At 41.5% G+C, this 17,173-nt stretch overlaps 1 protein-coding gene across 1 annotated transcript in view; it reads right to left on the reverse strand.

The window, feature by feature from the left end:
* Positions 1–17,173, reverse strand: part of LOC134573271 (collagen alpha-1(I) chain-like) — a 196,441-nt gene that overhangs the window by 83,833 nt on the left and 95,435 nt on the right. The window contains exons 2-4 of the mRNA XM_063432922.1: positions 16,815–16,959; positions 15,624–15,782; positions 15,046–15,241 (exon numbers count right to left, since the gene is read on the reverse strand). Of these exons, the coding sequence (XP_063288992.1) occupies positions 15,046–15,241; positions 15,624–15,782; positions 16,815–16,959 (500 nt within the window). The remainder of the gene's footprint in view (positions 1–15,045; positions 15,242–15,623; positions 15,783–16,814; positions 16,960–17,173) is intronic.

Raw genomic sequence — 17,173 nt, forward strand, 5'->3', positions numbered from 1 at the left:
TTAAAACTCTAGCCCCTCATGGCCTAAACGAAGACTTTAATTACACACCTTTTATTCACCAGTGACCTTAGACAACGGTGTATAACCAATAATTGCTCTCTACCCACTGGGTCTTTCACCAGTAATTGGGAACACTCCAAATGGTGCCCTTACACATTTGTATGCTCCCACACATTAGATTGTGATAACAAAATTACCCTGTGGACTGACATTATTCTCAGAAATACCGGAATAATACCACCATTTGATCCCCATATTGAACCAATCCGAAAAGATCATCCCCTGTAATCCTATTGTATCATCTCATAGATGGACAATATCTAAACCAGCACTCTATTAAGAGACAATGACGAATTGAGCACATATCAGTACACATAAATAATATATTCTCAAGGAAGAGACAAACTAATCATCCCTTATTTGCTATAGAGCACAACTTCCCTTTCTTGACACTATACTGACATGCTCCTAATCGCAGTGACGAATTTGAAAACCAATTGTACACAAGAAATTTCGGCAATTTTGTGTCTTTAAATTAAACTAACAATTTTGACTCTACTGAGCCACCGTAGTCTCTCATTCCCTGACAGCCGAAATTCGACCAATCAGCTGCCTGGGCGGGATTTATAAACTCCACCAGTGGAGGGAGTCATTTCCCCCTGACGAGCCCCTAAACAGGGCGAAACGCGCGTCGGGTTCCTCCGACATTATTCTAAACTATGCTATATACCCAACTACTCCTGAGACTAACTCCAAACAAACTCTTTATTTGTTTGCGATACCGACCAAGGCATCAGGGTACTTGGGCCAGCGAAAAACAGTGCAGAATAATAGATTGACCGACTGTTGGTCTTTAATACTATTTAATTACTTCACTACCGCTACTTCTACCACGAAGTTACTTGACTCACTAGCAAATCACCTTCACTCTTGCTTTACTATAACCAGGTGCCCTTGAAGGCATCTTTCTTTCTCCTCTTTAAAACCTCCACGATTAGCTGTAGGAGAAAATTTGACGGGAATAATTGGGCAGCCCGCCTAGCCGCTAAACGGTATATGATTGCTATTGGTATCCGTAACGGCAGGCACTAACTTAAGAGGCAACCTAGCAAGAGATACGGCACACCGACCAGACTAAACATCTGATCACTTTCCAGCGCCCACTCCCCGCTACTTGCCCATCACGAGAGAAACACCCGTCAGCACTTAAGTGGTTATCTAATCCACAGATCTCTCTGAACTGGGAGACGACGATACCTCGTGCGTTGGCCAATTGAGTGTCATCAACATCTCCCAAACACCGCTTAGTCTCGGGAAACCGGACATGTAGCCAAATCTCTCTTTTACTCCCCAGTTGAGACGACCCTTTCTCCGGAGAGAACAGTAACTAAGCATTCTCCTCCAATAGCCACTTACGGCCTAGAACGAGCTAATCCTTAGAGGTTAATGGGAAAAGAAAGCAACCACATAACTGTGTTCTGAAACTGCCTCATCCAGCACACATGTTGACAAAAATAATTGTGGCTAAGATTGCATTGTGTTATATAGGGTGATTTGACATCGGTAATCATTTAACCATAACACATGGTGACAGAGTTACCTGGTTAGAAACGTATTATACCACACATGGTGACTTGTACCTGTGTATCCACTGAAACTGAAGTACAAGGAAGTAGTGATATACATGTTCTCGGGCAAGGTTTATTGACACGACCTCATCCGGAACTTGTATTGATACATATAATTGGTTACAAGTGCATTATGCTAAACACTTGTATCCATTTGAAGTACAGCAAATAAGTTACTCCACGAGTAGACCCACACTACAGGAATAACGATATTATGTTGACACTTGTACCCATTTGAAGTACAGTAAAACAAGTTATTCCACGAGTAGACTTATACTATAGGAATAACGATATCTGCACGCACAAAGTTGGACTATCACACAACTTGAAGTACAGTAAAATAAGTTACTTCACGAGTAGACCTACACTATAGAAATAACGATATCTGTACGCACAAAGTTGGACTATCATACAACTTGTGTCCACATTTTATGTTGTGTCTTTTCCCTCTATGTTTACCCCCCTACCTATACACCCCGATTTGTCTTGTGAAAGTAAGTCTGGACACTAGTCAAGAGCTAGCCAGCATCCTACTGAGACTTTTAAATCGGTGAATGTTTATGTTAGGATCGTCTATCCCCCCATTAAAGTATCAAGTTTTTAACGTTTTTTCAGTACACCTAACTCTTTTGGGCGCTTTACCCTAAGAATACCTTGGTTCCTAAACAAACTAGGAAGATCTTTTCTGTAATTAACATCCCTATATTAGGAACATCATAAGGACAACTCTCTCTCCCTTTGCATTCTATACCTTGAGGGTTACCCCCTCCTTGTCCGGCCACACTGGATAATCTCATGGGCCAACCCACTTCTTTATTACGTTAACCTTAGGTTTTAATACCAATTTTGGCCATGCTAACAAGCCTTTCCACATAGAGATCAATGGTGGTAGTGTGTCTCTCCAATCATTTGTCTTCGTGTCCTACTATCCCTAACCTTATCCTCACTAATGACTGACCTCCTTGACAAACTAGGCGACCCTAATCTAGGCCAAGAGGAAATCATTAACGTGTTTTCGACCAACCCTTTATCCTCGCATGGCATCAGCAAGGATAACATTAACTCGGCATTTTTCGAAATTCAAAAAACATACCAGGAACAAATAAAAAGTTTCTGGGAACTAACTAGCCTCAAACAGTACTTAGAACAAAAGCTAGTACCGAGAGGCTTACGCCCTGAAATCCTATTGCCAGATAAAGTCCAAACCGAGGAACAGCTTGGCGAATGGAACTCAATCCTACTAAGCTGCTCGTTTAAATTGATGGACTTCTTGGTTAAATTAGAAACTGGCAACTTCGAAGCCTGCAACCTAAAACTGAAGAGCGAGATTACTCAAATCAAAAACCATAAGACTGATGACCTATATCCGTCCATGGAAATCAAACTACAGCAAAACATTGTCAATTACAAACAACATCTGAAAACGAAAAAACATAACAAATTTCAAAGAGATTATAAAGATTTCAAAAACGGTAATATCTTTAGGCAAACCAACATCAAACGCAGAAATAACTCTAGGGGATCATCATCTGGGGAAACAGATTGGTCAGATCAGGACCAACAACCAGTAAACAGACGAAGACCCCCGAATCCAAGGAACAGGTCACGTCCAAGAGATACAAGTTCACAACCAAACTCAAATAAGAGTATCCTTAGGAATTTTGACAAAACTGTCTCATTCCTCGACATCCCTATCACAGGCGACAATCCGGAACCAACTGTTCCCACCTCCAATCCTTTTTTAGACCAGGTACAGCCACACCAACTGCGGGGACGCCTGAGAGACAGAGATCGTTGGTCATACAAGCCCCAAAATCGGACTCAGAGACAGCAACAAATATGAAAATAATTAATCTCTCCGATTTTCAACTCTCTGTACACCACAAGAGCCTGCTGAACAAAGGACTATCTTTTGTACCGACACCCATATGCAATAAATTCAATTGGGCCAAAGATCTCAACCTCTTCGGAAGAAAACTGGCCCTCAATATTATGCACACCAAAAAAGACCAAGCAGCAGCAAATGAACTGGGCCTATCTCTTCAGGATTATGAACTATCTAAAACATTGGACAGCCTCCTGCAGGAAAATAACCCTATGAGACCTTTGACAGACTTCAAACCACCAAGTCACTTCACCCCCAACTTCTCCGACACCCCCCATGTTGACTTATTTCTCCAGATGTCACTTAATGAATTCGATACTAACAGCAATGAGAACCGCAGGGAAAGCAACCTGAGCTTTTCAGAACGCAGAGCTCTTAAAGATTTACAAAAACAACCTGACCTGATAATCAAACCAGCCGACAAAGGCGGTAACATCGTGCTCCTGAACCGCTCTGAATATATCCTCATGTGTCTGTCTCATCTCAATGATACTACCTACTACAGAACACTTCCCTCAGACCCTACTAGCATCTATATCATTGAACTAGAAACACTTCTAAATGACGCTCTAAGTCAACAAACCATCAACCCAGATGAATTCAAATTTCTACACCCAAATAGAACTCCAACCATTGCGACCTTTTATTGTTTACCCAAAGTGCATAAGGGTACTCGACCCCCCCCCGGGTAGACCCATCGTCTCGGGGAACAAGTGCTTGACCGAATGTTTGAGTAAATACATTGAAAAAATTCTACATCCCTTAGTGCTAAAGTTACCTTCCTACCTCCAGGACACAAAATCGACTTTACTCATGTTGCAGGACAGGATTGTCCCTCCATACACACAACTGGCTAGCCTTGATGTGGTCTCCCTCTACACGAACATACCTCACCACATGGGATTAAGGGCCTGTAGGTTCTTCTTAAATACCACCTCATACAATGACGCTCAAAAGGATTTCATCTTGGCCTCACTCGAGTTCGTTCTGACACACAACTACTTTGTGTTCAACGGCTCCTACTACCTCCAGACCTCCGGTACTGCTATGGGGACAGCGTGTGCACCCACATACGCTAATCTGTTTCTGGGATGGTGGGAACAGAATATCGTTACCACCACCAAGTTTAGCAAATTTCATGAATTCATTCTAACCTGGCATCGGTATATAGATGATATGCTGCTCCTATGGACAGGCTCCGTCACCATGTTCGAGGACTTCGTCAAGATGCTAAATAACAATGACATTAACCTTAGCTTGACACACGTGATTGACGAGCACCAGCTAGTGTTCTTGGACCTCAAGATCATCTTGGAACAAGACGGAACAATTCAGACCGAACTGTTCAGAAAAGAAACATCCACAAATAGCCTATTACATTGGACCAGCCACCATCCTTATAGACTCAAAGCATCTATTCCATATGGTCAGTACTTAAGGGCGAGACGGAACTGCTCAAAAGATGAGACCTTCTATAAGGAATGCCAACTCCTCAAATCCCGCTTTAAGGAACTCCAATACCCTAATCGGGTTCTTAAGCGGGCTTTTCAACGAGCCAGTGGTACCGATCGTCACACGAGTCTCCACTTCACTAGACCTACACAGGACTCAAGGACCCCCCGCTGCATTGCCACCTTTGACCAAGGTTGGGACTGTATGACAAATATTTTCAAAAGGAATTGGCCCATTCTACGACATGATCCGGCCCTTCAAAAAATACTACCCAGCCACCCATCCCTGACAGCACGGAGACCACCCAACTTACAGGACCAGTTGGTTCACAGTCACCTCTCCTCCCCTTCAGCACCATCAAACTGGCTCTCTGAGTTAAAAGGCACCTACAAGTGCGGCCACTGCAAGGCCTGCCAGTACATCTTACCCACTAAAGCAGTAATCTCCACTCAAACACAAGTCAAGGTAGTTACCAACGCCTTGATAAACTGTGGCACCACCCGCCTGATATACCTCATCACATGTAGTTGTGGTATTCAGTACATAGGCAAGACCTTCCAACAGTTCAGAAGAAGGGTCTTGCAGCATATCAACTCGATCAAAAACACTGTTACCCCAACCACAGTAGCGCGACACATTGTCAACTTTCACAATGGAAATAGCGATAATCTACGATTTCAGGCAATCGAGAAATTGATGCCCAATCCGAGGAAAGGTGACTTCAATAAAATCCTCCTACAAAAAGAATCTCTCTGGATCTTCACCTTTAAAACTCTAGCCCCTCATGGCCTAAACGAAGACTTTAATTACACACCTTTTATTCACCAGTGACCTTAGACAACGGTGTATAACCAATAATTGCTCTCTACCCACTGGGTCTTTCACCAGTAATTGGGAACACTCCAAATGGTGCCCTTACACATTTGTATGCTCCCACACATTAGATTGTGATAACAAAATTACCCTGTGGACTGACATTATTCTCAGAAATACCGGAATAATACCACCATTTGATCCCCATATTGAACCAATCCGAAAAGATCATCCCCTGTAATCCTATTGTATCATCTCATAGATGGACAATATCTAAACCAGCACTCTATTAAGAGACAATGACGAATTGAGCACATATCAGTACACATAAATAATATATTCTCAAGGAAGAGACAAACTAATCATCCCTTATTTGCTATAGAGCACAACTTCCCTTTCTTGACACTATACTGACATGCTCCTAATCGCAGTGACGAATTTGAAAACCAATTGTACACAAGAAATTTCGGCAATTTTGTGTCTTTAAATTAAACTAACAATTTTGACTCTACTGAGCCACCGTAGTCTCTCATTCCCTGACAGCCGAAATTCGACCAATCAGCTGCCTGGGCGGGATTTATAAACTCCACCAGTGGAGGGAGTCATTTCCCCCTGACGAGCCCCTAAACAGGGCGAAACGCGCGTCGGGTTCCTCCGACATTATTCTAAACTATGCTATATACCCAACTACTCCTGAGACTAACTCCAAACAAACTCTTTATTTGTTTGCGATACCGACCAAGGCATCAGGGTACTTGGGCCAGCGAAAAACAGTGCAGAATAATAGATTGACCGACTGTTGGTCTTTAATACTATTTAATTACTTCACTACCGCTACTTCTACCACGAAGTTACTTGACTCACTAGCAAATCACCTTCACTCTTGCTTTACTATAACCAGGTGCCCTTGAAGGCATCTTTCTTTCTCCTCTTTAAAACCTCCACGATTAGCTGTAGGAGAAAATTTGACGGGAATAATTGGGCAGCCCGCCTAGCCGCTAAACGGTATATGATTGCTATTGGTATCCGTAACGGCAGGCACTAACTTAAGAGGCAACCTAGCAAGAGATACGGCACACCGACCAGACTAAACATCTGATCACTTTCCAGCGCCCACTCCCCGCTACTTGCCCATCACGAGAGAAACACCCGTCAGCACTTAAGTGGTTATCTAATCCACAGATCTCTCTGAACTGGGAGACGACGATACCTCGTGCGTTGGCCAATTGAGTGTCATCAACATCTCCCAAACACCGCTTAGTCTCGGGAAACCGGACATGTAGCCAAATCTCTCTTTTACTCCCCAGTTGAGACGACCCTTTCTCCGGAGAGAACAGTAACTAAGCATTCTCCTCCAATAGCCACTTACGGCCTAGAACGAGCTAATCCTTAGAGGTTAATGGGAAAAGAAAGCAACCACATAACTGTGTTCTGAAACTGCCTCATCCAGCACACATGTTGACAAAAATAATTGTGGCTAAGATTGCATTGTGTTATATAGGGTGATTTGACATCGGTAATCATTTAACCATAACACATGGTGACAGAGTTACCTGGTTAGAAACGTATTATACCACACATGGTGACTTGTACCTGTGTATCCACTGAAACTGAAGTACAAGGAAGTAGTGATATACATGTTCTCGGGCAAGGTTTATTGACACGACCTCATCCGGAACTTGTATTGATACATATAATTGGTTACAAGTGCATTATGCTAAACACTTGTATCCATTTGAAGTACAGCAAATAAGTTACTCCACGAGTAGACCCACACTACAGGAATAACGATATTATGTTGACACTTGTACCCATTTGAAGTACAGTAAAACAAGTTATTCCACGAGTAGACTTATACTATAGGAATAACGATATCTGCACGCACAAAGTTGGACTATCACACAACTTGAAGTACAGTAAAATAAGTTACTTCACGAGTAGACCTACACTATAGAAATAACGATATCTGTACGCACAAAGTTGGACTATCATACAACTTGTGTCCACATTTTATGTTGTGTCTTTTCCCTCTATGTTTACCCCCCTACCTATACTCCCCGATTTGTCTTGTGAAAGTAAGTCTGGACACTAGTCAAGAGCTAGCCAGCATCCTACTGAGACTTTTAAATCGGTGAATGTTTATGTTAGGATCGTCTATCCCCCCATTAAAGTATCAAGTTTTTAACGTTTTTTCAGTACACCTAACTCTTTTGGGCGCTTTACCCTAAGAATACCTTGGTTCCTAAACAAACTAGGAAGATCTTTTCTGTAATTAACATCCCTATATTAGGAACATCATAAGGACAACTCTCTCTCCCTTTGCATTCTATACCTTGAGGGTTACCCCCTCCTTGTCCGGCCACACTGGATAATCTCATGGGCCAACCCACTTCTTTATTACGTTAACCTTAGGTTTTAATACCAATTTTGGCCATGCTAACAAGCCTTTCCACATAGAGATCAATGGTGGTAGTGTGTCTCTCCAATCATTTGTCTTCGTGTCCTACTATCCCTAACCTTATCCTCACTAATGACTGACCTCCTTGACAAACTAGGCGACCCTAATCTAGGCCAAGAGGAAATCATTAACGTGTTTTCGACCAACCCTTTATCCTCGCATGGCATCAGCAAGGATAACATTAACTCGGCATTTTTCGAAATTCAAAAAACATACCAGGAACAAATAAAAAGTTTCTGGGAACTAACTAGCCTCAAACAGTACTTAGAACAAAAGCTAGTACCGAGAGGCTTACGCCCTGAAATCCTATTGCCAGATAAAGTCCAAACCGAGGAACAGCTTGGCGAATGGAACTCAATCCTACTAAGCTGCTCGTTTAAATTGATGGACTTCTTGGTTAAATTAGAAACTGGCAACTTCGAAGCCTGCAACCTAAAACTGAAGAGCGAGATTACTCAAATCAAAAACCATAAGACTGATGACCTATATCCGTCCATGGAAATCAAACTACAGCAAAACATTGTCAATTACAAACAACATCTGAAAACGAAAAAACATAACAAATTTCAAAGAGATTATAAAGATTTCAAAAACGGTAATATCTTTAGGCAAACCAACATCAAACGCAGAAATAACTCTAGGGGATCATCATCTGGGGAAACAGATTGGTCAGATCAGGACCAACAACCAGTAAACAGACGAAGACCCCCGAATCCAAGGAACAGGTCACGTCCAAGAGATACAAGTTCACAACCAAACTCAAATAAGAGTATCCTTAGGAATTTTGACAAAACTGTCTCATTCCTCGACATCCCTATCACAGGCGACAATCCGGAACCAACTGTTCCCACCTCCAATCCTTTTTTAGACCAGGTACAGCCACACCAACTGCGGGGACGCCTGAGAGACAGAGATCGTTGGTCATACAAGCCCCAAAATCGGACTCAGAGACAGCAACAAATATGAAAATAATTAATCTCTCCGATTTTCAACTCTCTGTACACCACAAGAGCCTGCTGAACAAAGGACTATCTTTTGTACCGACACCCATATGCAATAAATTCAATTGGGCCAAAGATCTCAACCTCTTCGGAAGAAAACTGGCCCTCAATATTATGCACACCAAAAAAGACCAAGCAGCAGCAAATGAACTGGGCCTATCTCTTCAGGATTATGAACTATCTAAAACATTGGACAGCCTCCTGCAGGAAAATAACCCTATGAGACCTTTGACAGACTTCAAACCACCAAGTCACTTCACCCCCAACTTCTCCGACACCCCCCATGATGACTTATTTCTCCAGATGTCACTTAATGAATTCGATACTAACAGCAATGAGAACCGCAGGGAAAGCAACCTGAGCTTTTCAGAACGCAGAGCTCTTAAAGATTTACAAAAACAACCTGACCTGATAATCAAACCAGCCGACAAAGGCGGTAACATCGTGCTCCTGAACCGCTCTGAATATATCCTCATGTGTCTGTCTCATCTCAATGATACTACCTACTACAGAACACTTCCCTCAGACCCTACTAGCATCTATATCATTGAACTAGAAACACTTCTAAATGACGCTCTAAGTCAACAAACCATCAACCCAGATGAATTCAAATTTCTACACCCAAATAGAACTCCAACCATTGCGACCTTTTATTGTTTACCCAAAGTGCATAAGGGTACTCGACCCCCCCCGGGTAGACCCATCGTCTCGGGGAACAAGTGCTTGACCGAATGTTTGAGTAAATACATTGAAAAAATTCTACATCCCTTAGTGCTAAAGTTACCTTCCTACCTCCAGGACACAAAATCGACTTTACTCATGTTGCAGGACAGGATTGTCCCTCCATACACACAACTGGCTAGCCTTGATGTGGTCTCCCTCTACACGAACATACCTCACCACATGGGATTAAGGGCCTGTAGGTTCTTCTTAAATACCACCTCATACAATGACGCTCAAAAGGATTTCATCTTGGCCTCACTCGAGTTCGTTCTGACACACAACTACTTTGTGTTCAACGGCTCCTACTACCTCCAGACCTCCGGTACTGCTATGGGGACAGCGTGTGCACCCACATACGCTAATCTGTTTCTGGGATGGTGGGAACAGAATATCGTTACCACCACCAAGTTTAGCAAATTTCATGAATTCATTCTAACCTGGCATCGGTATATAGATGATATGCTGCTCCTATGGACAGGCTCCGTCACCATGTTCGAGGACTTCGTCAAGATGCTAAATAACAATGACATTAACCTTAGCTTGACACACGTGATTGACGAGCACCAGCTAGTGTTCTTGGACCTCAAGATCATCTTGGAACAAGACGGAACAATTCAGACCGAACTGTTCAGAAAAGAAACATCCACAAATAGCCTATTACATTGGACCAGCCACCATCCTTATAGACTCAAAGCATCTATTCCATATGGTCAGTACTTAAGGGCGAGACGGAACTGCTCAAAAGATGAGACCTTCTATAAGGAATGCCAACTCCTCAAATCCCGCTTTAAGGAACTCCAATACCCTAATCGGGTTCTTAAGCGGGCTTTTCAACGAGCCAGTGGTACCGATCGTCACACGAGTCTCCACTTCACTAGACCTACACAGGACTCAAGGACCCCCCGCTGCATTGCCACCTTTGACCAAGGTTGGGACTGTATGACAAATATTTTCAAAAGGAATTGGCCCATTCTACGACATGATCCGGCCCTTCAAAAAATACTACCCAGCCACCCATCCCTGACAGCACGGAGACCACCCAACTTACAGGACCAGTTGGTTCACAGTCACCTCTCCTCCCCTTCAGCACCATCAAACTGGCTCTCTGAGTTAAAAGGCACCTACAAGTGCGGCCACTGCAAGGCCTGCCAGTACATCTTACCCACTAAAGCAGTAATCTCCACTCAAACACAAGTCAAGGTAGTTACCAACGCCTTGATAAACTGTGGCACCACCCGCCTGATATACCTCATCACATGTAGTTGTGGTATTCAGTACATAGGCAAGACCTTCCAACAGTTCAGAAGAAGGGTCTTGCAGCATATCAACTCGATCAAAAACACTGTTACCCCAACCACAGTAGCGCGACACATTGTCAACTTTCACAATGGAAATAGCGATAATCTACGATTTCAGGCAATCGAGAAATTGATGCCCAATCCGAGGAAAGGTGACTTCAATAAAATCCTCCTACAAAAAGAATCTCTCTGGATCTTCACCTTTAAAACTCTAGCCCCTCATGGCCTAAACGAAGACTTTAATTACACACCTTTTATTCACCAGTGACCTTAGACAACGGTGTATAACCAATAATTGCTCTCTACCCACTGGGTCTTTCACCAGTAATTGGGAACACTCCAAATGGTGCCCTTACACATTTGTATGCTCCCACACATTAGATTGTGATAACAAAATTACCCTGTGGACTGACATTATTCTCAGAAATACCGGAATAATACCACCATTTGATCCCCATATTGAACCAATCCGAAAAGATCATCCCCTGTAATCCTATTGTATCATCTCATAGATGGACAATATCTAAACCAGCACTCTATTAAGAGACAATGACGAATTGAGCACATATCAGTACACATAAATAATATATTCTCAAGGAAGAGACAAACTAATCATCCCTTATTTGCTATAGAGCACAACTTCCCTTTCTTGACACTATACTGACATGCTCCTAATCGCAGTGACGAATTTGAAAACCAATTGTACACAAGAAATTTCGGCAATTTTGTGTCTTTAAATTAAACTAACAATTTTGACTCTACTGAGCCACCGTAGTCTCTCATTCCCTGACAGCCGAAATTCGACCAATCAGCTGCCTGGGCGGGATTTATAAACTCCACCAGTGGAGGGAGTCATTTCCCCCTGACGAGCCCCTAAACAGGGCGAAACGCGCGTCGGGTTCCTCCGACATTATTCTAAACTATGCTATATACCCAACTACTCCTGAGACTAACTCCAAACAAACTCTTTATTTGTTTGCGATACCGACCAAGGCATCAGGGTACTTGGGCCAGCGAAAAACAGTGCAGAATAATAGATTGACCGACTGTTGGTCTTTAATACTATTTAATTACTTCACTACCGCTACTTCTACCACGAAGTTACTTGACTCACTAGCAAATCACCTTCACTCTTGCTTTACTATAACCAGGTGCCCTTGAAGGCATCTTTCTTTCTCCTCTTTAAAACCTCCACGATTAGCTGTAGGAGAAAATTTGACGGGAATAATTGGGCAGCCCGCCTAGCCGCTAAACGGTATATGATTGCTATTGGTATCCGTAACGGCAGGCACTAACTTAAGAGGCAACCTAGCAAGAGATACGGCACACCGACCAGACTAAACATCTGATCACTTTCCAGCGCCCACTCCCCGCTACTTGCCCATCACGAGAGAAACACCCGTCAGCACTTAAGTGGTTATCTAATCCACAGATCTCTCTGAACTGGGAGACGACGATACCTCGTGCGTTGGCCAATTGAGTGTCATCAACATCTCCCAAACACCGCTTAGTCTCGGGAAACCGGACATGTAGCCAAATCTCTCTTTTACTCCCCAGTTGAGACGACCCTTTCTCCGGAGAGAACAGTAACTAAGCATTCTCCTCCAATAGCCACTTACGGCCTAGAACGAGCTAATCCTTAGAGGTTAATGGGAAAAGAAAGCAACCACATAACTGTGTTCTGAAACTGCCTCATCCAGCACACATGTTGACAAAAATAATTGTGGCTAAGATTGCATTGTGTTATATAGGGTGATTTGACATCGGTAATCATTTAACCATAACACATGGTGACAGAGTTACCTGGTTAGAAACGTATTATACCACACATGGTGACTTGTACCTGTGTATCCACTGAAACTGAAGTACAAGGAAGTAGTGATATACATGTTCTCGGGCAAGGTTTATTGACACGACCTCATCCGGAACTTGTATTGATACATATAATTGGTTACAAGTGCATTATGCTAAACACTTGTATCCATTTGAAGTACAGCAAATAAGTTACTCCACGAGTAGACCCACACTACAGGAATAACGATATTATGTTGACACTTGTACCCATTTGAAGTACAGTAAAACAAGTTATTCCACGAGTAGACTTATACTATAGGAATAACGATATCTGCACGCACAAAGTTGGACTATCACACAACTTGAAGTACAGTAAAATAAGTTACTTCACGAGTAGACCTACACTATAGAAATAACGATATCTGTACGCACAAAGTTGGACTATCATACAACTTGTGTCCACATTTTATGTTGTGTCTTTTCCCTCTATGTTTACCCCCCTACCTATACACCCCGATTTGTCTTGTGAAAGTAAGTCTGGACACTAGTCAAGAGCTAGCCAGCATCCTACTGAGACTTTTAAATCGGTGAATGTTTATGTTAGGATCGTCTATCCCCCCATTAAAGTATCAAGTTTTTAACGTTTTTTCAGTACACCTAACTCTTTTGGGCGCTTTACCCTAAGAATACCTTGGTTCCTAAACAAACTAGGAAGATCTTTTCTGTAATTAACATCCCTATATTAGGAACATCATAAGGACAACTCTCTCTCCCTTTGCATTCTATACCTTGAGGGTTACCCCCTCCTTGTCCGGCCACACTGGATAATCTCATGGGCCAACCCACTTCTTTATTACATACTCAAATCATGCCCAATCAGTCACTCATGGCCTAAATTCTGTAATTTGGTTGTAATTCACCAAAATCTGTGAATAATTTGTGTTTTTAATGAGTTATCCTGAATTTGTAATCAAAGTGAATTTCAAAGTATTGGCCAAAATAGACAAAATTAAATAACCAGCAGAATTTTACAATGTGTCTATTTTGGTGTAAAATGTTTAATTCACTGTGAATACATTTAGAATTCCTGACAGATTACACTTTATTAAATTTTTAACCATAGTCTTCAGTTAACAGACGGTAAGTGATATTAGATTTCACATCTGACACCTGTCTTGTTGATCCATTCATTCCGGGTTGTGTGTGCTAAAACCTGTGTTTGGCGTGCTATATAAGCCGTCTGGGAAGAAGAACGGGTTGTGATGAATATTTACTGACTTTAAGTTTCAATGTGTCAATAAAAAACAAACCTTATATGTAATAAACTACTTTTCCCTTCAATTTGCAGTTCCCTTGTAAATTCTCCACAATTCCTGATTTTTTTTTCTAATTCTATTGAAATCTAAATGTCAATTGACTAACTTCTTGTATGCACTTTTCCTACTGCCTACATTTTTGTGTGTTTTTGAGTGTTTAGTAAACTGGCTTATAGCCAGCCAACTCTTTCAACTGTCAAACTCATTTTTGTTCTTTCACCACATGTTCCAACTCTCACCTTCGCAACTTGGCAAAGAAAAAGTTTCTGCGGTAATTGTCAAGACAATTACCAGGTGTATCCAGAGCTGACTTTATTTCCCGTGGATCATAACCTTGATTATCTGAAAACGTGCCGTGTGAAGTTTGACAGCACTTTCCAAGTCACCTGATTATTGCAAATTTCGTATTTTGTGCAGCATTTTAAACCTTTTTATATTAATGTAAAATGTAGTTGTAAATAGAGTAAACATAATAAGAATTTCACTTATGTTTTAGTGTGTTTCTGTTTGGCTATTCCGGCCTTAAATTTGAAATTTACTTTGAATTCTCATATTTGTGAATAACCATGTATTGTTTTGACACCTGAATAAAAAAAGAGGGGGCAGGGAGGGGTATAGACTGGCAGACACACATTCCCAAAGTTATAAAATATACAGAAAGGATATTCTGAACTTACATTAAAGGGGACATCAAAAGGATCAATGACTCCTCCAAGCATTACGATCCCATCTGTGCTGACCCCCAACCCAAAAAAGTTGGACCACGGAAGGGTCTCCACCAGTTTACAGTCCACGTGGAGAGACACACCTTTGGCAGAAATAGAGAGGGCTACGCGATGCCATCTACCATCCGTGAGGGATGGTACCGGGAATCTACATATGGATATAATCAAATCAAATAAAAATAACATGGACATTAACCACATATTTATAAACTGCCAATTCCCCCCTTTTGCTACTTGTATCACAATCTTAAAAATCGGAGAAATAAATTGTTAATAGATATTTAATTCTATTCTAATGCTCTGCGTAGGCATATACTCCACTCAAACACCCCAACCCACTGGTTTTATTTTACAATTTATAAAACGAGAAATTTTCCACCCATTTCTATGTGACTTCGGAGGTCTAAGTGATCACGTTGAGTGAATTTTAGGATTAAAAATAATAAACACAACATTTAAAAAAAACAAACAGCTGGAAAGAAAACCATGTTTCAATCCAGATTTCGAACAGGTAATGTCGGCATACTCACTCATAGAGGCCTCTGCGGCTGGAGATGAATATGAGAGCGCTTGGGTTAATCCGGATCTGAAAGGAGACCTCTCCGAGTAGGTTCAGGATAGTTAGAAGAGCTGTTTCGTCCTTCAAAGATGAGCGTAACATGACTAACAGCGACAACCCGTCTGCAAAACTGCAAAAGGACAGGACCAAGCTGTTAACACAATACATGCTACATAGTAGGTGACCATGGCAGGAAACACAAACCGATACTGACCCAACAAATAAAAAAGGCATGAAATCCTGTCCTATTGTTATTCCTAAAAGAAAGTACTGATACATTTCACCCAATTTACCACGGAATTGATTCTTAGGGGCATTCAATCGAGGAAGACTTGCGCATTTACTAGGCAACCCAAATGTTGTAAAAAGATTTTTGCCCTAATTTTTGCTACAATGTTTGAATGTTTGACGGGCGTGCTTTGACAAACTCTGACACAGCACTTAAAGAGTTATTTTTGTCTGGACGAGACGCGCATGCATACATAATGAGGATTTAGAGCTTATGAAATAGTTTTTTTAGCATCCACTGCTGGAGCAGAGTCACACTGGGCTGAAAATTACTGACATTACTGTTTACTAATTTCAAGTTGTGCTGATGGGATTAACGCTTTGGCCAATCGACAGGTAGTTATGCCAGGCATTCTGTAATATACATAGTCCTGAACTCAGGGGAATTAAATTATTTCTTTCTATAATAAGTAGCTATAAGCATGTACAACGTTTGGAAGGTGGACACGTGCATTTGGAACTCTTTGTCTCTGTTCTATACTTTGCTTACTGTTACTCATTGTCTTCTAATTTCTCCACATTCAATGCAGGTAGAGAATTGCTTCTATCTTCATCATACTCTATGTGTACGGTATAAACTACTCCTGATATGGTCACACTTGTGGATACATTTCTGTTACTTCAAAATTCAATGTTCTCCCCTCAAACTTTTGTTTCAACGTAAAATTCCCTTTCTAGATTGTAAGTTTTAGTTCCAGTGTCTATATGTTTAGCCCCTGTTTGTATATTAGTCAATGTTATTTTTGCATAAATGTTAAAGTGCTCTGGATACGAATATAAGAACTGTTAAGTTAAGTAAATATGTAATGGTAACAGCCTGTTCCTGCTTTCGTCAAGCTCTGGTTAAACCAACGTGTAACCCGAGTACACCTACCTGTCTCCGAACGTTGTCCGAGTAGCAACGCTTAGTGTGGAGTATTGGCCCATTTCTAAGGACAGGCAGGAGTTTTCGGCCCCAAAAGAGACGTTCGCAAGGTTCACAGAATGGAGAAAGAGTGATTCTAGCACATCCACTTCTTCTGTAATGAGATGGGAGAAATCAATCATCTTTTTTACCATAGTTACATAGTCTGAAAAGAAACATGCATCCATCAAATTCAATCTTTCTCACAACTGTTTTTGCTTTTAAATGCGTGCATGTTTTCATTGGGGTATTTTTACTAAACTGTGTTTATTATTATTATTTTTATATTTGGGCAGTGGGATGTCCCTTTATTGAATTATTATAATTTC

This window comes from Pelobates fuscus, chromosome 9, assembly GCF_036172605.1.
Source record: "Pelobates fuscus isolate aPelFus1 chromosome 9, aPelFus1.pri, whole genome shotgun sequence".
Taxonomy (NCBI): Eukaryota; Metazoa; Chordata; class Amphibia; order Anura; family Pelobatidae; genus Pelobates; species Pelobates fuscus.